General features: G+C 36.5%; 1 protein-coding gene across 2 annotated transcripts in view; it reads right to left on the reverse strand.

The window, feature by feature from the left end:
• GLRA3 (glycine receptor alpha 3) overlaps positions 1-22,979 on the reverse strand; it is a 196,076-nt gene that overhangs the window by 65,107 nt on the left and 107,990 nt on the right. For both annotated transcript variants that reach the window (XM_045880116.1, XM_045880117.1), the window contains exon 4: positions 15,853-16,076. In XM_045880116.1, the coding sequence (XP_045736072.1) occupies positions 15,853-16,076 (224 nt within the window). The remainder of the gene's footprint in view (positions 1-15,852; positions 16,077-22,979) is intronic.

Genomic DNA, 22,979 nt, shown 5'->3' on the forward strand with positions numbered 1-22,979 from the left:
ATATAATGTATTATTTGTTTCAGAGGTACAGGTCTGTGATTCAACAGTCTTACACAAAGTAATTACTTTTAAAAGTAATTTATGATATCATATGAATATTCTGTTGTTCAGGGTACAACTGGGAAACAAGCTTTGGTTAGTGACTAACAACTCTTTGAATAAAATTTGCCTTGGGTATGTTATTTTTTATGAAGCAGCTGTACCTTTATATATAAATCTGTTTTTCAGGGAGGAGAGAAGCTGTATATTTAAGCATCCAATCACATTTATTTATTTTGCTCAAGCATTAATTCCTTTACAGAGGACTGTAGATGTTTACAAAAGGTCTATATTTCCAGAAAAGACCTTCACAAAGAAATTTGAGAGTGGGTTCCATAAAATTAATACCAAACGCCAAAGGGCACAGTTCCCCAAGATCACATGTACAGCATGTTTGAGGAGGCAAGTATATTCAGGGAATTAGAAAAACAGGGTGTAAGAAGGAATCTGTGTGACAACTTTCAGTCATCTTTGAAACATTGAAGAAGTTGTCAGTGAATATCCAGCAGTAATATCAGAGGAAAAAAAACCTGAATCTGGAGGACTTGAAAATTCTAGGTATTAGAGTGGGGTCCTCTGCTGTAGGACTCGGGCATTTCATCAGATTTTACCAGGGTCAAGAAATAGCCTTCTAGAATCTGTGTGATATAATCCTAAACTTACCAAACAAACTTCTAATTTGGCTCACAGAAACTAGGATGACCTGGATGGTGTACACCAGCATTCTGCCCATTTTCCCCTTCCAGAAAATATTAGTATGTTGGCATTCCAGATAATTCATAACTCATGAAAATATACATTTTTTATTGGGAAACATGATCTTGAAAGATTAGCAAGAATTTGTAGTTCTTGGACCAAGGAAAAAGAGGCCCAGATCGAAACAAATCCAAGTTTATTCAAATAAAGTTCTTACTGAGAACTCTCTAGTCAGCCCCTTAAAGTATTCCCGTTGAAATTCAGCATATCAGTGAGCACCTTAGGTGGGTTTTTTCACCTAAACTTTGTAGCCGTAGGTAGATTACTTTACTTCACTATATTTCAGGGTTCTCATCTCAAAAATGAATGTAATCATAGTACTTGCTCTGGAGAAATGTTGTGAGCAATACATGAGTTAATACATGTAAAATGCTTAGACAAGTATCTGACACATAGTAAACACTCAATAAATAGTATTTATGGGCGCCTGGGTGGCTCAGTTGGTTAAGCGACTGCCTTCGGCTCAGGTCATGATCCTGGAGTCCCTGGATCGAGTCCCGCATCGGGCTCCCTGCTCGGCAGGGAGTCTGCTTCTCCCTCTGACCCTCCCCCCTCTCATATGCTCTCTCTCATTCTCTCTCTCTCAAATAAATAAATAAAATCTTTAAAAATAAATAAATAAATAAATAAATAAATAAATAGTATTTATTAGGGATTACTAGTATTCTACCACCTCCAGACTCCTCCATCTTCCCCATCACTGAATTAAGTAAGAGGAACACAAAGATGCCTGAATTAATCAAATATAAAGTCAGGGTACCCAGGTGGCTGAATTGGTTAAGCATCAGATTCTTGGTGTTCATTCAGGTCATGATCTCATGAGTAGTGGAATTGAACCCAGTGTCGGACTCCCCAGTGTCTGCTTGAAGATTCTCCTCTCCCTTCACCTGTCCCCCCATGCTCTCTCTCTCCCCCTCTCTCTAAATGAATAAATAAATCTTTAAAAAAATTTTTTTAAATCACATATAAAACTTATTTAAGCTTTAACAAAAAATAATCATCAGCACTACCAAATGTACCCACATTCTCCAAAATGGCATTTTCATGTAGACCATAGACATAAAGTTATAATAATGCATGTTCTACAGTGACTACTCTTGGTGAGGTCCAATTAACATAATTTGAGAGATATAAACAGACATTTGAAGCTGTTGAATGTTTTAGAGTCCCAGGAGGATCATTTGACAACTCCTTCAAGTCAGAGTCCATAACACACTAAAATAATTCATAGGGTTCATTCTTCAGGGGCAATTTTCTCCTGGTTCAGCTAGGTTAAGTGATCCTGTATGATCTTGCAGATTTACAAAATTCTCTCTGGAAAAAGGCAACTGTAAAATGAGGTGGACACAATGTTCTGTCTTGTGAAAGCATTCATTAGAAGTGTATGCACAAGTATATTTTGAACATACGCACATTAATTTTCCAAACATCCAAGGCTCTCGGGACAGCCAGTTTCAAACGTTGGCTTGGAGAATTAATTCTGTGACCTTTTGTAGGGAAGTGAATAGCATTCTCAGAATCTTTTCCAAGATCTCACCATGCATGTGATGTCAAATTCATATCCTGGCTATTTTTCTGGCATAAAATGAGAGATATTACATAATTCTTTAAAAAAGAAGGGCTTGAAAGGAATTATTTGGCAAAGAAAATCACTGTTTGTAGAGCTTCTGTCATAAGTCATATCCTGAAAAACATCTGTTTATTGACAATCTTTCTTTTGTTTAAAGTACTATACACTTACCTCTTTAACAACATACGGATGAAAAAATACATGTCAACCTGATGGGTGTGATACTGAATTTCTTCATCAAAACATTATATATAAATTAAAGATACGTTCTGACCACATCAAAAGAAAACTAAATCAAAAGGCAATTAATCACATTCTACTGTTTTGGAAATGAATATCTTCTTGTGTAAGTGAGGACACTAAGTTCTCTTTCTGAGACAAGACACATAAACAGGATATGGTATTTTCTATTTTCTCTTAAGTCTTGGCTTAGTGCAGTAGTAATGTTAAAATGGATGACTATAATCTATGACAAACAGTTGACCTGATTAAAATGGAGGTATTGCCCATTTTTTTAAGATTTTATTTATTTGTTTGAGAGAATGAGAGAGAGCACAAGCAGGGGGAGAGGCAGAGGGAGAGGGAGAAGCAGGCTCCCAGCTGAGCAGGGAGCTCAATGTGGGGCTCGATCCCAGGACCCCGGGATCATGACCTGAGCCGAAGGCAGACACCTAACAGACTGAGCCACCCAGGAGCCCCAGTATTGCCCATTTTTGAACATGCATTGCCTAGAGTATGGTGTCTATCTCAATCATTAATTATGTATATATATACACAAACTTTTCTGACTCCATTTTTGGCTCTTTATGAAACTGATAATTATCTTTATTGGTTCCTAATTTTTCTAAATTTAATGCCATAAGAACAATTACCTCTTTTTTTTTTTTAAGATTCATTTATTTAGTTGAGAGAGAGAGAGGGAGAGAACAAGTGGGAGGGGCAGAGAGAATCTCCAGCAGACCCCATACTCAGCAGAGCCCAATCTCAGCCCAACCCTGAGATCATGACCTGAGCCAAAACCAAAAGCTGGATGCTCAACCGACTCTGCCACCCAGGACCCCGAACAATGACCTCTTGATTAACTATCAGCTTTGCAATATTATCTGTAATATCATAATAAGGGTAATACATCTATTGTACTTACTATGTAGTAAACACTATTTTAAAAACTTTACAATTTCTCAACTCACTTATTCCCTACTACAAATTTATAAGACAGGTAAACAATATTGCCTTATTTTAGAGATGAGGAAACTAAGAGGGCAACTCACCTAGGGCATTACAAAGCAGAGATTAATAGGGCTGAATCTGCAAATCTGGGAGTCCAGTTCTAAATTCTATACCCTTAATCACTAAGTATACTGTCTTTGAAAGGCAATGAAACATTTTTCATGAAAATGAAAATGGGTTTTTTAATTAAATGATTTTTCAAATTTTATATTTATATAATACAAGAAATGACATATTTCATTCAGCATTATTACATTTAAAGTAAAAGATACATAAATGATTCTTCCCAAAAAATCAGACAAATGTAATTAAACTTTAGAAAATATAAAGAGTTTACCCATTGATATTATGTATTTACTTGAGTGATTTGGTATTTTATTATGATTCTATAAAAACAAAAAACTCTCAGGAGAGATTAGATTGTTGGAGAACTAGAAGGGAGATTGTAACTAATGTTCTAATCTGGAATTTTGTTGTCATCTGATTTTAGAGATGATTTTAAAGCTTGTCAACCCATCACCAGTGAAATCTCTGTGTTGTCGATGGTTCCGTCAGGAAGTTGATGTAAGCTTTTCTTCAGAAAAATACGCATAATCACACACATGCAAAATTCTCCTCACAAAATCTATTCTATGGTATTGTAAATTGATTGCCCTTGAATAAACATCTTCAAAAGCTTCTGTTGATAGTTTGCTTTTTCTATTAAAAATTAATATTCAAAATAAATACATATTGTGTAAGTAAGCCTTAATTCTTTTCACAACTGAATTTCAAAGAAAGAGTGATTATATTTAGTTTAAATAAAAGTTGAAATTGTGTTATGATCTTCGACAAGTCTCTGTGCATAGCATTTTTTATCTAAAATTTCTTCTTGTTATTTGATTTCTAATACACTAATGCTCCTGTAATATAAGCAGTAAAGCTGAATGTATTAGTATGTATTAGTAGTATTAGTAAAGTAAGTAGCAGATAATATTAAACTGCCTCTGATGTGCTTCCATTATCTTGTGATGAGGATTTTGCCATCCCCCCTTTACAAGTGACAAAACGGAAACTTACATTAATAACTTGCAAGTGTCCATACAGTGCTAATTTACAAATTCTGGAGAACACCAGCACTTATACTTTTGGGGGGGCTTTGTTTTCTTTTGAGGAAGATACAAATAACAAGTTTACTATCTGTTGTATGCCTGGCGCTATGCTGGGGCCTTCACATACATTATTTTAGGCTCAAGGTAATTAGCACTTTCACTCTCACGCATATAAGAAAAATGAGCCTTTCACACGTAGAAACTTGCCCCAAATCACAGCTGGTAAATCGTAGAGCCTGGATCTGGCTTGGAGAGACAATCGTCTGTGGGCCTCTGTGCGTTTTGCTACACCTCTTGCTGAGTATGCCAAGACTGTAAGCCCCGGACCATTCTTTTACCTGAGCCATTTCTCGGGGTTGTTTATGCAGCTGCTAATTTTGAGAAATGAGATAACGTTGTTCTTATCTTACCGCTTGCTGTAAAGGCAGTGGATTCCCCAAACTCAGTGTTCCACAGCTGGGACACAGATACACAGTGTGTGTTACATCCACAAGGATCGAATGCTGTGTTCCAGTGAAACTTGAGGGCAAGGGAGAAGTTAGGCAAATTCACTGATGCCCGTGTTGCTTGCTTGCAGTAAGTAATACATTCCTTTATCTCTGACCCAGTGTTGTGTCTGCTGTCAGCATCCATAAAATAAGTAATAGGCTAATTTTGTAAGTAGAGTAAAACCAAACCCCAACTTGGACCATCTAAGGGCCATGCAGCTGGCTCAAAACCCTCCCTTGAAAAGGACTTGATTTAAAAATTATCAATATAATTCATGGATACCATTTGGAAGTTCAAACGTTAGAGAAAGCATATAAAAAAACAGTTGTATTTTTGCCCTCCCCATGCTACCCCCACTTCAGTTCTAGCTCCTCGGAAGCAGCCTCTCGTCTAAGATTTGCCGTCATATATCTCAATTGTTATTATATTATGCTTGATTTTTTAAGTTTGTGAAATTGCCTATTAATTTCTTACAAGGAAAAAATTTCTTTTATACCACACTCCATGTACTTAACTCTCCCGTAATACTCAAAATTTAGTTATATAAATATTTATGGTTAAATTAATATTCAGTGTTTACATGTTATGAGTAATTACTGTTCGTGGTTAAGCATAGTAGTTTGCTATAATTATAACTCTCATGTAGCATTTTGTTTTTCCTAGTACTAATAATTTTCTCATTTTAATAGTCAACAAATTCCCTATCAGAGCTACAAATTCAACAAACTCCCTATCAGAACTACAAAGTCCCTCTCAATGGTCAATACAGCAGGTAATCTAGCAATTCCTTGTTTTTCATGGAAACTTCTATTTTTTTCTGTTCTTTCTTTCAGTAACATATCAAGTCTCTGTATTGATGTCCTCATTTTCACATTCTTTCTCCTCTATTTCTTTGTATCTTGATTCTACTTGGGAGACATCTTCACTTCATCTTCCAAATATTCTACTGATTCTTTTTTTTGTTATGGTTTACTATTTGCTCCTGTTATGGTCTGAATGATTCCTTTTATTCCTTTCTTATTTCATGCATGCAGTTTTCTCATCTGTCCAGAGATTTTTTTTTTTTTTGTAATTCTCTGCATTTTCTCTACGTAAATCCTTTTCTCTTTCTTTAATTTTCTCCTCTTCTCTCTTCATTTCCTCTGTGTGTTTCTTTTGGCCTCTGCTTCTTTTTTTTTTTTTTTTTAAGATTTTATTTATTCATTTGAGAAAGAGAGACAGAGAGAGCACAAGCAGGGGAAGAGTGAGAGGGAGAGGGAGAAGCAGACTCCCTGCTGAGCTGGAAGCCCAACATGGGGCTCAATCCCAGGGTCCTGAGATCATGACTCAAGCCTAAGGCTGACGCTTAACCATCTGAGCCACCCAGGCACCCCATTGCCTTTGCTTTGCTTCTTTTTTGATTATTAATATTATAGAATGCTCTCAAATGTCTGTTTTTATGAATGAGGCAAGAAAAACCATTTGGAACTCAGTTAGTAGCAGATGGTTCATTGAGTAATAGCCTTAACAGTAGAATAATAACATGGCTGTGCACATTTTTCCTTGGTGGTTCCCCAATTGTCAGTATCTGTAGGTATTTTTTTTATTTTTTATTGTTATGTTAATCACCATACATTACATCATTAGTTTTAGATGTAGTGTTCCATGATTCATTGTGCATAACACCCAGTGCTCCATGCAAAACGTGCCCTCTTTAATACCCGTCACCAGGCTAACCCATCCTTGCACCCCCCCTCCCCTCTAGAACCCTCAGTTTGTTTTTCAGAGTCCATCGTCTCTCATGGTTTGTCTCCCCCTCCGATTTCCCCCCTTCATTCTTCCCCTCCTGCTATGTTCTTCTTTTTTTTTTCTTAACATATAGCGCATTATTTGTTTCAGAGGTACAGATCTGAGATTCAACAGTCTTGCACAATTCACAGTGCTTACCAGAGCACATACCCTCCCCAGTGTCTATCACCCAGTCACCCCATCCCTCCCACCCCACCCCTCACTCCAGCAACCCTCAGTTTGTTTCCTGAGATTAAGAATTCCTCATATCAGTGAGGTCATATGATACATGTCTTTTTCTGTTTGACTTATTTCGCTCAGCATAATACCCTCCAGTTCCATCCACGTCGTTGCAAATGGCAAGATCTCATTCCTTTTGATGGCTGCATAATATTCCATTGTATATATATATCACTTCTTCTTTATCCATGCATCTGTCAATGGACATCCTGGCTCTTTCCACAATTTGGCTGTTGTGGACATAACTGCTATAAACATCAGGGTGCACGTACCCCTTCGGATCCCTACATTTGTATCTTTGGGGTAAATATCCAGTAGTGCAATTGCTGGATCATATGGTAGCTCTATTTTCAACTTTTTAAGGAACCTTCATACTGTTTTCCAGAGTGGCTGCACCAGCTTGCATTCCCACCAACAGTGTAGGAGGGTTCCCCTTTCTCCACATCCTCGCCAACATTTGTCGTTTCCTGACTTGTCAATTTTAGCCATTCTGACTGATGTGAGGTGATAGCTCATTGAGGTTTTGATTTGGATTTCCCTGATGCCAAGCGATGTTGAGCACTTTTTCATGTGTCTGTTGGCCATTTGGAAGTCTTCTTTGGAAAAATGTCTGTTCCTGTCTTCTGCCCATTTCTTGATTGGATTAGTTGTTCTTTGGGTGTTGAGTTTGATAAGTTCTTTTTTTTTTTTTTTTTAAAGATTTTATTTATTCATTTGAGACACAGAGATACAGAGAGAGAGAGAATGAGCAGTGGGAGAGGAAGAGGGAGAGGAAGAAGCAAACTCCCTGCTGAGTCAGGAGCCCGATGTGGGACTTGATCCCAGGACCCTGGGATCATGACCTGAGCCGAAGGCAGACGCTTAAACATCTGAGCCACCCAGGTGCCCCTGATAAGTTCTTTATAGATTTTGGATACTAGTCCTTTATCTGACATGTCATTTGCAAATATCTTCTCCCATTCTGTCGGTTGTCTTTTTGTTTTGTTGACTGTTTCTTTTGCTGTGCAAAAGCTTTTTATCTTGATGAAGTCCCAATAGTTCATTTTTGCCCTTGCTTCCCTTGCCTTTGGCGATGTTTCTAGGAAGAAGTTGCTTCGGCTGAGGTCAAAGAGGTTGCTGCCTGTGTTCTCCTTTAGGATTTTGATGGACTCCTGTCTCACATTGAGGTCTTTCAACCATTTGGAGTCTATTGTTGTGTGTGGTGTAAGGAAATGGTCCAGTTTCATTCTTCTGCATGTGGCTTTCCAATTTTCCCAATACCATTTGTTGAAGAGACTGTCTTTGTTCCATTGGACATTCTTCCCTGCTTTGTCAAAGATGAGTTGACCATAGAGTTGAGGGTCCATTTCTGGGCTCTCTATTCTGTTCCATTGATCTATGTGTCTGTTTTTGTGCCAGTACCATACTGTCTTGATGATGACAGCTTTGTAATCGAGCTTGAAGTCCAGAATTGTGATGCCGCCGGCTTTGCTTTTCTTTTTCAACATTCCTCTGGCTATGCGGGGTCTTTTCTGGTTCCATACAAATTTTAGGATTATTTGTTCCATTTCTTTGAAAAAAGTGGATGGTATTTTGATGGGGATTGCATTGAATGTGTAGATTGCTCTAGGTAGCATTGACATCTTCACAATATTTGTTCTTCCAATCCATGAGCATGGAACGTTTTTCCATTTCTTTGTGTCTTCCTCAATTTCTTTCATGAGTATTTTATAGTTTTCTGAGTACAGATCCTTTGTCTCTTTGGTTAGATTTATTCCTAGGTATCTTATGGTTTTGGGTGCGATTGTAAATGGGATCGACTCCTTAATTTCTCTTTCTTCTGTCTTGTTGTTGGTGTATAGGAATGCCACTGATTTCTGTGAATTGATTTTATATCCTGCCACTTGACTGAATTCCTGTATGAGTTCTAGCAGTTTTGGAGTGGAGTCTTTGGGGTTTTCCACATAAAGTATCATATCATCTGCAAAGAGTGAGAGTTTGACTTCTTTGCCAATTTGGATGCCTTTGATTTCTTTTTGTTGTCGGATTGCTGTGGTTAGGACTTCTAATACTATGTTGAATAGCAGTGGTGATAGTGGACATCCCTGCCATGTTCCTGACCTTAGGGGGAAAGCTCTCAGTTTTTCCCCATTGAGAATGATATTCGCTCTGGGTTTTTCATAGATGGCTTTTATGATATTGAGGTATGTACCCTCTATCCCTATACTCTGAAGAGTTTTGATTAAGAAAAGATGCTGTACTTTGTCAAATGCTTTTTCTGCATCTATTGAGAGGATCATATGATTCTTGTTCTTTCTTTTGTTAATGTATTGTATCACGTTGATTGATTTGCAGATGTTGAACCAACCTTGCAGCCCAGGAATAAATCCCACTTGGTCGTGGTGAATAATCCTTTTAATGTACTGTTGGATCCTATTGGCTAGTATTTTGGTGAGAATTTTTGCATCCATGTTCATCAGGGATATTGCTCTGTAATTCTCCTTTTTGATGGGGTCTTTGTCTGGTTTGGGGATCAAGGTAATGGTGGCCTCATAAAACCAGTTTGGAAGTTTTCCTTCCATTTGTATTTTTTGGAACAGTTTCAGAAGAATGGGTATTAATTCTTCTTGAAATGTTTGGTAGAATTCACCTGGGAAGCCATCTGGCCCAGGGCTTTTGTTTTGTTGGGAGATTTTTGATGACTGCTTCAATTTCCTTAGTGGTTATGGTCTGTTCAGGTTTTCTATTTCTTCCTGGTTCAGTTTTGGTAGTTGATACATCTAGGAATGCATCCATTTCTTCCAGGTTATCTAATTTGCTGGCATAGAGTTGCTCATAATATGTTCTTATAATTGTTTGTATTTCTTTGGTGTTGGTGGTGATCTCTCCTCTTTCATTCATGATTTTGTTGATTTGGGTCATTTCTCTTTTCTTTTTGATAAGTCTGGCCAGGGGTTTATCAATCTTGTTAATTCTTTCAAAAAACCAGCTCCTAGTTTCGTGGATCTGTTCTACTGTTCTTTTAGTTTCTATTTCATTGATTTCTGCTCTGTTCTTTATTATTTCTCTTCTCCTGCTGGGTTTAGGCTTTATTTGCTGTTCTTTCTCCAGATCCTTTAGGTGTAGGGTTAGGTTATGTATTTGAGACCTTTCTTGCTTCTTGAGAAAGGCTTGTATTGCATTATACTTTCCTCTTAGGACTGCCTTTGCTGCATCCCAACAATTTTGAATAGTTGTGTTTTCATTTTCATTGGTTTCCATGAATGTTTTGAATTCTTTTTTAATTTCCTGGTTGACCCATTCATTCTTTAGTAGGATGCTCTTTACCCTCCATGTATTTGAGTTCTTTCCGACTTTCCTCTTGTGATTGAGTTCTAGTTTCAAAGCATTGTGGTCTGAAAATAGGAAGGGAATGATCCCAATCTTTTGGTACCGGTTGACACCTGATTTATGACCTAGGATGTGATCGATTCTGGAGAATGTTCCATGGGCACTAGAGAAGAATGTGTGTTCCATTGCTTTGGGATGGAATGTTCTGAATATGTCTGTGAAGTCCATTTGGTCCAGTGTGTCATTTAAAGTCTTTATTTCCTTGTTGATCTTTTGCCTAATGATCTGTACATTTCAGTGGGGGGTGTTAAAGTCCCCCACTATTATTGTATTGTTGTTGATGTGTTTCTTTGCTTTTGTTATTAATTGCCTTATATAATTGGCTGCTCCCATGTTAGGGGCATAAATATTTACAATTGTTTGATCTTCTTGTTGGATAGACTCCTTAAGTAGGATATAATGTCCTTCCTCATCTCTTATTACAGTCTTTGGTTTAAAATCTAATTTGTCTGATATAAGGATTGCCACCTCAGTTTTCTTTTGGTGTCCATTAGCATGGTAAATTGTTTTCCACCCCCTCACTCTCAATCTGGGGGTGTCTTTGGTTCTAAAATGAGTCTCTTGCAGACAGCATATCGATGGGTCTTGTTTTTTTATCCAATCTGATTAGCCTGTGTCTTTTGATTGGGGCATTGAGCCCATTTACATTCAGGGTAACTATTGAAAGATATGAATTTAGTGCCATTGTATTGCCTGTAAGGCGACTGTTACTGTATACTGTCTGTGTTCCTTTCTGGTCTATGTTGCTTTTAGGGTCTCTCTTTGCTTAGAGGGCCCCTTTCAATATTTCTTGTAGGGCTAGTTTCGTGATTGCAAATTCCTTTAGTTTTTGTTTGTCCTGGAAGCTTTTTATCTCTCCTTCTATTTTCAATGACAGCCTAGCTGGATATAGGATTCTTGGCTGCATATTTTTTCTCATTTAGTGCTCTGAATATATCCTGCCAGTCCTTTCTGGCCTGCCAGCTCTCTATGGATAGGTCTGTTGCCAATCTAATGTTTCTACCATTGTAGGTTACAGATCTCTTGTCCCAAGCTGCTTTCAGGATTGTCTCTTTGTCTCTGAGACTCGTAAGTTTTACTATTAGATGTCGGGGTGTTGACCTATTTTTATTGATTTTGAGAGGGGTTCTCTGGATTTTGATGGCTGTTTCCTTCCCCAAATGAGGGAAGGTCTCTGCTATAATTTGCTCCAATATACCTTCTGCCCTTCTCACTCTTTCTTCTTCTTCTGGGATCCCAATTATTCTAATGTTGTTTCGTCTTATGGTATCGCTTATCTCTCGAATTCTGCCCTCATGATCCAGTAGTTGTTTATCTCTCTTTTTCTCAGCTTCTTTATTTTCCATCATTTGGTCTTCTATATCACTGATTCTCTCTTCTACATCATTTATCCTAGCAGTTAGCGCCCCCATATTTGATTGCACCTCATTAATAGCCTTTTTGATTTCGACTTGGTTAGATTTTAGTTCTTTTATTTCTCCAGAAAGGGTTTCTCTAATAACTTCCATGCTTTTTTCAAGCCCAGCTAATATCTTTAAAGTGATGATTCTGAACTCTAGATCCGACATCGTACTAATGTCCATATTGAGTAGGTCCCTGGCAGTCGGTACTACCTCTTGTTCTTTTTGTTGAGGTGATTTTTTCCATCTTGTCATTTTGTCCAGAGGAGAACAGATGAATGAGAGAACAAAATGCTAACAGGGTAACAACGTCCCCAGAAAATATAATCTAAAGACTTGAAGCCGGGGGAAAAGAAGGGGAAAGAGAGAAAAAAGAAAAAGAAAAAGATAAAGATAAAAACAAACAAAGACAGAACAAAACAAAACAAAAAAAACAGAATATGATTAAATATGATCAGTCTGGTACATAGATCAGTGCCACACAGTAGATTTTGGTGTATTTTGGTCTGTTAGAAGAAAGTGCCTCCCAATATTTTAAAGAAAGAAAAACTTATATATGTACAAAAATAAGGGTTGATATGTTGAAGGGATGGAATATGACTGTAAAGATGAAAATTAAAAAAAATTTTATAAAAGGAATTGATAAGAAGTTGTTTGAAAAAAGAAAGAAGAGGATTTAAAAAAAAAGAAAAAAAAAGGGAGAGAATGTAATCAGGCAGGAGAGTAGTAAAAAGCCATACACTAGAGATTTAGAGTATATTTTGATCTGCTAGAAGAAACTATCTCAAAATTTTAAAGAGAGAACAACTTATATATATATATATGCCAAAAATATGGGTAACTACTATGTAGGGATAGAATATGACTCTAAAAATGAAAAATAAAAATGTTTTTTATAAAAGGGATTGATAAGATGTTGGTTGAAAAAGGGAAAAAGAAAAAGTCAAAAAAGAAAAAAAGACAGTTAAAAAAAATTAACTTTGAACAACTAAAGAATCATTGGAAATAAGCCATGGATTCTATGTGCGTTATTCCCCTAGCGCTGGGGTTCTGCCGTTCTCATTGATCGGTAAACTTGGTCTTGGCTGGCTGTTCTCACTGATTGGTTGCTGTGGTTCCCAAATGTCTTTGCTGGAGGCAGAATTGCCCCGCCCTTGCCCGGTCTGGGCTAAGGAATCTGCTCGGGTTTGCTCTCTGGAGCTTCTGTTCCCTGCAAGTTTTCCACACAGCTTTGGAGGATGAGAGTGAAAATGGCGGCCTCCCAATCTCCACCCTAGAGGAGCCGAGAACTCGGGGCCCCACTCCTCAGTGAGCCCCCAGAGAAAAGCAGTCAGGCACTCCCATCTCCCCGGTCTCTGGCTGCACTCCGTGCTCACCCAGCCTGTGACCGTTTCTGTCTCTGGCACCCGACAGTGTGGAGTCTCCAAACCCAGCAGATTCCTGCAGTGCGCTCCGGTGCCGCTCCTCCTGGGGGACGAAGGGGAGTCTCTCCAGATCTGCCGCTTGTTGGGTCCCTGCTGGAGGAGGAGTGGCCCGACTGTGCCCTGGATCACAGTCTATGGCAACCCTGAGCTGAGAGCCCACACCTCGGCTCCGTCTCTGCAGCCGGCTTCCCTGGTCCAATACTTGGGGGCTCTGCCACACTCAGGCACCCCCAGTCTTTCTGTGACCCTGAGGGTCCTGAGACCACACTGTCCTGTGAGGGTTCCACCCCCCACTTAGTCACTGGAGCAAAGTCCCTCAGTGGAGCAGACTTCTAAAAGTTCCGATTTTGTTCTCCGAGGCTCTATCACTTGCCAGAGCGGCCGACGTAGGCCCCCTCCCCTGCCATCTATCCTCCCGTATATCACCTCAGATTCACTTCTCCGCACGTCCTACCTTCCAGAAAGTGGTCGCTTTTCTGTTCAGAGAGTTGTTGCTATTCTTTTCTTCGATCTCCTGTTGAGTTTGTAGGTGTTCAGAATGGTTTGATCCCTATCCAGCTGAATTCCTGAGACCAGAGGAAATCCAGGTCTCCTACTCCTGCGCCATCTTGCTCCGCCCCCCCCCCCCCCCCCCCCCCAGTATCTGTAGATATTTTCCCAGAGGTATATTCTTCTGACTACTACTGCTCAGTGGAAGAAGTTTAGGACTGGCTTTCAGTATTTTAGGGAGAACAAAGGTTTCACCATACAGTGTGCAAACCTCATGTAATCTCCATTTTCTCAGTATAATGTCACATGACAGATGCCAGCTATGCCTAGAGTCTCTACTCCTGAAGTTCTTGGTGCAAGCTCTCCCAGATTTTCTGTCCTCTTTCTGCTCATTTCAGGTGGCAAAAAGGTAGTTCCTAGTCTGAAGGACATGGACAAGAAAATCAGGAATAGAAAGCTTAGTCTTCTTTCTGCAAATTTTAAATCAATTCTTGTCCTTTTCTTTTTTTCTAGCTCCCACTTTCTGAAGTCCTAGCTGCCTTAAATTTCTAAAAGTTTGAGGATATTATTTTCTTCTTTTTGGGTTCCACCACTGTAGCTTAGATTTCAGTTGTGCTTGTTAAGTCAGTTTTCAATATGCATTCATTTTCCAGAATCCTAAAATATGTCATCATTGCTCATCTGTCACTGTCTTCTTTCCCATCACTTTCATCCTCTGGTGTGCTAATGCCATTTTTATTCTTACTCAGTTTATTTCTTTGTTTTAGGAGGTTTAAGAAGGAAGTACAGATAAACGGATAAGTTCAATAAGTCAGGTTTGCCAGGACAGTCTTTAAACAAGCAGGAAAGCCAGGTCTCTCATGAGATATCACAGATGTTCCATTTGTAAACTGAGTGAGATTTTTTTTTCTAGCACAACTTTTGTTAACAAAGAAACTGTTTGCCATTTGAAGATTTTAAAGTCCTGTGAGATTTTTAAAAACAAAATATGTTTTAAAAACAAAATTCACAAAAAATGAATTTAGTCTGATTAAACGAGTCTGGTTATAACAAACAAAAACTAGGAGCTGAGAGACATCATCTGTTTCATCTGAACTCATACTGAAAGACAAAAGATGCAATTCAGAATCATTTCATAACCTTTCTCAAAAAAACTGCAAGATACGTAAGCAAGTCATAATGCATGGCACCATTTTCCAATTCCAATAAGACTTGATATAAATAATGAAATATCCATAATCTACCCCTAAACTAAATAAAGAAAATAATTATGGAAGTTTTAAGATAATAATTTTATTTTAAAATATTTTTCATGTGTGACACAAATTATCAAATATATCCTTTCAAATTGTTATTTATTGATTTTACACCTGTTTGATATTTAAAAACAGACAAAGTTGAATGGGCTCTAAAGTTCAACAGTCAAGAAATTTTAATATTAGTGTTTATTTGTTGGTATTAATTATTGTTATGTTTTGGTGTTAGTTTTTAAAAGCTACATAGTCTTCTTAGAAATACATGATAAATAACTGAAATGTAAATAAGATCTTTTCTAAAGAATGACCAGAGAAACCCAAGGAGATCAAAAAAATACAAATACCTGAAAAATAATTTATGGAAAATGAATCCCAGACAAGTAAATAAAAATATTTTTTCACTGACAAATATTTAAAGGAAGTATGCATTCATAAAAATATAATCACAGTGTATGAATCAGCTATCATTCAATTTGCCTTAAAACTGCCCACCAATTTGGCTGATATTAAGAGGCTGAGCCATTTGTTTAAAAAAGTGGATTTCTAAGAATTACTCATACAGTTCCTAGTTCTGGAACTTGGGTCTATTATTGGTGATTAGACATATTTGGGAAATGGTATATTAGAGGAACTCAAGTGGAACAATGATAGCACTTACTCAAAAATCTCAAAACACTCATTAAAAAAAAAACACAGTATTTCACTGAAATCAGGGACTTGTCTATGACTCACCTTATTGAATAAAGAACATTTCCATTCTTGAAAATTCTTAACAATTTATTGTCTGTAGTAACTTCATGAAAGTTGGCACCCTTTTCATTGGCAAAGAACAAATCAGGTTTCCAAATGGAGTCCAACATGGAAGGGTCTAGGTCTAAAGAGTCATCAGGATATTCACTATATGCAAGGCGAGGATCATTCCATTTCTGACGAAGAAAGATATTCACTCTGTAATCCTATGACAAAAGAAAGAAAAGAAAAAAAAACCTGCTTTAAAAGTTTAGAATCTTATGTGCTATTCTTTGGGCACCTCTGAATTTTAGCAAAAGCCACTGACATCCTTGTGAGCTTTCCATACCCCACAGTCCTCACTCATTACTACTGACAAAAGTCATTTTAGTTACAAGGCTTTGCCCATGTTTTTAGTCATCTATATGTCTCTAAAGAAAAGGTCACAGAAGAGTACAATTTTATTATGCTTATATTTTGCCATTCCATTCAAATTTCACTTTCCTGGTTTGTCAGAATAAAATGTTGGATTGCTATCAGACACTTGAAATAAAATATTTTCACCTTTGCATTTATTTTCTAGAACCATTTCTTTTAGTAGATATCCAATAGCATCCAGAATGCATTTAGTGAAATTTTCTTGAAAGCTGTTTTATAAAAGTGATTACATATGTTTCTTTACAATGAAGACATGTTTCCTCATGTTTAATATAGCATATAAGTTCCATGAAACAGGTGATTTGGAAAAAAAGGTGATTTTGAAATAATGAAAGAAAAATAAAGTAACATTATTGCCAGTAATCCTTTAAGAAGATTTGGCTAAAGAGTTTTTCTGATTAGACTATTCACAGTTGGCTAAAAAGGGGAAGAGTCAAAGATATCAATCAAATTCTTACTCACAATTTCTGGACTAATGTACAGAATGACATAGATTCATAGCCAGGTGTATGTGTGGGTTTTGTACACAAGTATATGAGCATAAACACTACCTATGACTTTGTAATTTTCCCCTTAGATTTTTGAAATGAGTGAATAAATTAAACATGCAGACTTCGTTATAAGCGTGAGTAAAGTGAACATTTTAGGAAGATTTTATTTCCATGGAAAATAGTCAAGGTTGGAGATATTCAGAGAAACTGAACACCAGTTTTCATCTACTTTTTTATTCCTTGAAAACCAAATTACATGTTAACAGAATATAATAGCCAAGCAATCACAAAGAATGTTTCCATAATATCAGGCCTGGTAGATTGCTTCTCGTGCAGGGTGGTCAAATTCAGAGTAGTGAACGTTACAAATATTTATGTTCCCGTGATTATTATTTGTGCACTGAGACCCTTATCTTCTAACTGTAACTGAGGTTACATACCAGATAATATTTTTTTCTGCTTGCTAGGTGCCCCATGTATCTTCCAAAGTGACAATGGAACAGAGTTCACTTCAGCTTTTTACCACAAAGTTCACGATAATGTGGAAATCTCACCAGCCACAAGGATCTGCAGAACCTGTAAATGCGGATATATGAACAAGCTTCTCCCAGCCAAAGACAGGTCATCCTCTCTTAGCCTAGAGTTCAGAATGCCAAGAAGCATAGCTCCCTGTTCTATGGGCAGTTCTTGCAACCCTAATTACTCTGTAGTCTGTGCCTCAACCCTAATTATCGCCAAAGGAATAGGTGATCAGACTGAAGTCAGTTTCTCTCTGCCTTAACTGTAGGACAAAATGAAAGCAACTCCAGTTATAATGTTACCCGCCAGGAAAAATAACTGACAAGTAAGGAATTTCCTTTGGACCGATTCTTAAGATTTTTTATATATATACAATTATATATAATTGAGACAGCCTGCAAGTGTTCCCCACTGTGAGGCTAAAATAAAAGTACTTTTAAGCTACAGTATATGTAATAAAATTTGGTTGAATCTCCTGATCCTATGCTCTTGGTTTAGTGATAATTTTATAGACAGAATCTTGGATCTTCCAGGAACACTTTTTTTTTGCTACCGGAATGAGCTAAAAAACAAAACACAACAGAACAAAAAACCCCACAAAAACAAAAACCACCCAGGTATGCTTCAGTTTCTGTTTCTAAATTACACAATGCAGAAATCAACTGTCACCTGTCACCGAGGCCAAATGCTATCCTATATCCATTGTGCTCTTTTTGTGAATAACCAGAAATATCTTTGTTTACAAACACATTTAGGTCTTCGGTTTAGGGCCAGGGTCCAAAGCAAAATTCAAAAATGACCATCTCCTGAAAGCCTAGAAACTGAGGTTTTAACAGTTCTCGCAGTTTGGGTTTTAACCTGCCTGCAAATGAACATTGTTCTGGGAAGCTTCCCTATTCTTTTTTTTTTTTTTTTAAAGATTTTATTTATTTATTTGAGAGAGAGAGAATGAGAGAGAGCATATGAGAGGGGTTAGGGTCAGAGGGAGAAGCAGACTCTCCGCCAAGCAGGGAGCCCGATGCGGGACTCGATCCAGGGACTCCAGGATCATGACCTGAGCCAAAGGCAGTCGCTTAACCAACTGAGCCACCCAGGCGCCCGAAGCTTCCCTATTAAACAACCAAATTCAGCATTTTAAAAATAAATGTTTAAAGCTTATTCTTCATAGCCAGTGTATCCCATTCATACTGGGCAACCAATATTATCTGTGCGTCCTGATCATTTGTGAAAATGTGCAAAGCGTAAATAAAATGACATCGTCAAATAATGCCACCTGAAAGAAGTCCTTGTAACTTGATTTGCAATAACTTGCCTATACTAAATGACCATGAACTAAAGCGGGAAACAATTTTGCAAAATAGAGATAATGGATGTGTATGCAGCACATGCAAAAAATTTTAAAATAGACCCACTAAAGTTGGTTTAAAATGTAATCATTCCTGACTATATGTAAAACAAAGACTAATTGTTTTATTAATGGAATTTTCCCTATTCACCTGGGCTATGCCCTATAAGGGTGAAAATGTAGAAAGGTTATATGTGAGTAAAAAGAAAAAGACAATAATAAATATGAGATAATATATATGAAAATGAAATAAATATTTATATTTCACATTTCTGAAAATCTAGACATGTATTGAACTCATTCTTAAGTCTTATAAGGCACCTAAATTGACTTTTATATGGAATCATAAAATTTTAGGACAGAGACATGTAATGATTCTTTTCTCTACAAACTCCTGCAGTAAAACCTTCAGAAGTTAATCTTATTTTTCATCACTTTTTCATGTTACATAATAAATAATATTTATTATATGTTATACTATATTAGTATCAGCCCTATCTACCGCCAAAGGAATAGGTGATCAGACTGAAGTCAGTTTCTCTCTGCCTTAATTATAGGAGAAGATGAAAGCCACTCCAGTTATAATGATGTTTGTCAGGAAAAAATAACTGGCAAGTTATATGTTAACTATATGTTATATAGTTATATGTATATGTTATACTATATTAGTATATTATTAATATTGTACAGTAACAGTGATGAAATAGTTATTATTTCATAATACAAAAAGACTAATTTTGACATTTCAGAAGTCAAAATTTCTTGTTATTATTCGAATAGAAAAATACACTTTATTCTAATTAGTTTAATTAATTCTTTAAGAAAATATTTTGCTGACAAAGTAAAGTTATATTTCATGTTTGGTTTTGAAATAAGTATCCATTAAAATGTAGTTTAAATTGCATCTGTATTTCACATAGTAAATAATAGAACTTATATTTGAAATCTTACGTTATGAGGTACAAAAAATAGTAATTCCATTAGGCAAATTGTATAATGGTTCATATACTAGACTCAGGAAGTAAGTTTTTTTAGGATGGAATCTCAACTCTCCCAGTGAGATAGCTTTCTAATCTCCCCGTGTCTTGTTTTTTCTTCTGTAAAATAGAGTTACAATAGTACTTCCTCTCAGACAGGTGCTGTGAGCATTGGCTTGATCCACACAAAGTACTTAGAACCGCACTCATTAAATACTAGCTTTTAGAGCCTCAAAATTAAAATTCATATTAAATACAAATTTGGTTGTTTTTTCTCTTTATAAATTAGTTTTTGAAATAATAGGGGCATTTTGATATGCCATATAAGAATTTGGGGCAGATAATTGTAATGTTGAACCTGGTGAATAATATCTTATGGAAAATTTTCAAACCAGTGTGATAAGCTTATCATTAACTTTTTGTATTAACTTTTGCATTTCAACATTTATATATTTTTGTATTTCCTGTCTTTATTCAATTGCCCCTCCTCCCCTTCTCTCTATATAATTGGTTTGTGTTCCACGGCCCTTTTCCATAATGGTAAATATCGTTGCTTACATTTCACTTTGTGCCAGATGTTTTACTAGTTGCTTCGTGGATTACTCCTGCCATCCTGATAGAAAATCTATGAGGTAGGTATTATTATTTGCCCAATTTTACAGATGTGGACTAGGGGACAAAGATAGGCCAAGTAACTTCAACATGATTACAGAGCTAATAGGTGGCAGAGTTGTAATCCAAGCTCATACATTCTGGTTTCAGAGCTGTAAAGGATACATTGCCTTGTATGCAAAACAACTGTTTTCTAAACTAATGCAAAGGTTCTGGGTTTATGTAGTTCATGTTTGTGGTTTCTTGTTGTTGTTGTTGTGTTTTGTTTCTTTTTTGATTTTTGTAAGGAATTTGGGGGTTTACTGATCAACATCCTTACTGATAGGAAACTACACGCCCTATAACGAAATGTTATCCAGTTAAATCTAATAGATGCCAGGTTGTCATTTTTCCAAAATAGGTACCCTGGGGAAAGACCAAACTCAGTAAAAATCACAACCCAGTGTAGCACCCAAAATAACACAGAATACAGCATTCATCTTTGGCTGTCTAGGGGAGTATAGGATTGCTAGAAACTAAAACGACCAATTAGAAAAAATGTAAGGAAAATAATCATCAAATGTTAACAAATTTGTTAAGTGCTTCTCTTCCCTCTGGTCTACAGTTCAGGTAAGTCTGAAGTTCCCTAGTGCTTTCAGGTCCTTTCCAATCCAGCAGACTTCTCTCACTTCTTTCTTTTCTCCCTGCCTTCTTACTTATTTCTGCCCTGTCCTCTCCTTGCTTCTCTGCTTCTCTGTCTCTGTGTCTGTCTCCCTCTTTCCTCTTCCACCACTCCCCCATACACGTACACATGCACTGCTTCTGCAGGACTAGCCACCACATTTCTATACTGGTGGTGTGTGCAAGTGGTTTTCATTTGCATCCTTATGGAGTAAAGGAAACGGGTCTCTACAACACTATCACTATTGATACCTTGACGTCTTTGTTTTTTTCTCTTCTTTATCCTACACATTTTCGTGTAGTTGAAATTACAGTGGACATGTGTTTTTGCATCTTTCATTTTCACTTAATGAATTGTATGCATTTTCTAGTATTCTTCTTAATCATCATTCCAATAGTTGTATGATGCATTTTTCTTTTCTTTTTTTTTTTAGGTTTTTACTTAAATTCCAGCATAGTTAACATAGAGTGTAATATTAATTTCATGTGTACAATATAGTGATTCCACACTTCCATACAACACCGGGTGCTCATCACAAGTGTACTCCTTAATTCCATATCACCTATGTCACCCATCCCCTCACCCACCTCCCCCATGGTAACCATCAGTTTATTCTCTACCATTAAGAGTCTGTTTCTTGGTTTGCCTCTCTCTCGCTCTTTTCTCCTGCCTTTGCTCCTTTGTTTTGTTGGTGCATTTTTCTTACACAAATAATTTTTCATGTAACTGATGAGGGTCTGGAACATACAGAATCATGCAATTGGCAAAAAACTTAAATGTGTTGATTTATTTACTATAATTAAACATCTTTTTTTATCATGTCTCAATAAATTTGAGCAAAAATTAAGGATATAAAGTATTCTTAAAAATGAATATGCTAGGCATATTTTCAGAAAGCAATATTTCTAAAAGATACTTTTATTATAAAAATAATCATCACAAAATAGCACAAAAATAAATAATATCACTAACTAGAGTATTTTTTCTAAACAACTTGAATGCTTTCCAATGATTGTAAACAGTTTCATATAAAATAATGATTATAGTGAAAGTATCACTGCCTTTTTTATTTATAATCTCATTTAATAAAAATGGTTTTACAAATTCAAAATTCAGGGTACTAATTAATCTTTTGAAAAGATACTTTATTCAGGTTAAAGAACTCAGTTTCTATTACTGTTTTTAAAATTGTTGATGATGCTGTTGATGCTGTTATTGGGGAATGGTATTTAACCTTATTAAATTATTGGAAATGTATTCGAAAGCTATGCGATTCTTAACTTGACACAAATTTTGGCATACTACATTGTTATCAATTATTTTCTGTAAAAGTAAAATATGTATGCTTAATGGCACATGTATATATTTGAGCATGAGGTAGATCATTTATTTTTGCTAAAAGCTCAATAGAATTTAGTCAAATTAAAAATATTAAAAGACCAATGTTAGTCTCAAATTTATTTAGATTCATTCAACATATGTTTATCACATATTACCAATCTGGAATTTAGTTCAGTGCTGATGATACAATATTGAAAGATGGTCTCTGCTGTCAAATTGTTTATTATGTTGTGGAAGATAGACTGTAAAGAGACAATTATCTTTCCACATAAAAGTGCTATGCTGGAGGCACACACAGCATGCTATGGAAACATAAGGAAAGCGTAGCTAATAGGGACCAAGGTGGAAGGATCAGGCAAGATTTCCTGGGGAAAATCTAATTGAGTTTTGTCTTCAAAATGGAAAAAAAAAAAAAAAAAAAAGAAGTTATCTAGGCAAATGTTGGAAACATAATAAAACGTGTCCTGTATTTTGACACAAAATCCAGTAATCACTGTATTTTTGTACGATTAATACAGGAATTTGGCTGACTTTTAGTATTATAATTTATTTTTTTTAATTTGATATCTATTGAGCACCTTCTGTGTACCAGGCATTGTGCTGAGGGTTATAAAGTTGAATTATGCATAGTGCCTGTCACCTCCAGGCAAACAGTCTAAAGGAAAGGGAATGGAACACAATATGAATAAAAAACAGAGGATATGGAAGGAATATATTATGAAAATAAGAACTTTACTGATTTTTAC

Source organism: Mirounga angustirostris, unplaced genomic scaffold (assembly GCF_029215605.1).
Source record: "Mirounga angustirostris isolate CCGP_5_RB_7025 unplaced genomic scaffold, mMirAng1.0.hap1 SCAF_2, whole genome shotgun sequence".
In the NCBI taxonomy this organism is placed as follows: Eukaryota; Metazoa; Chordata; class Mammalia; order Carnivora; family Phocidae; genus Mirounga; species Mirounga angustirostris.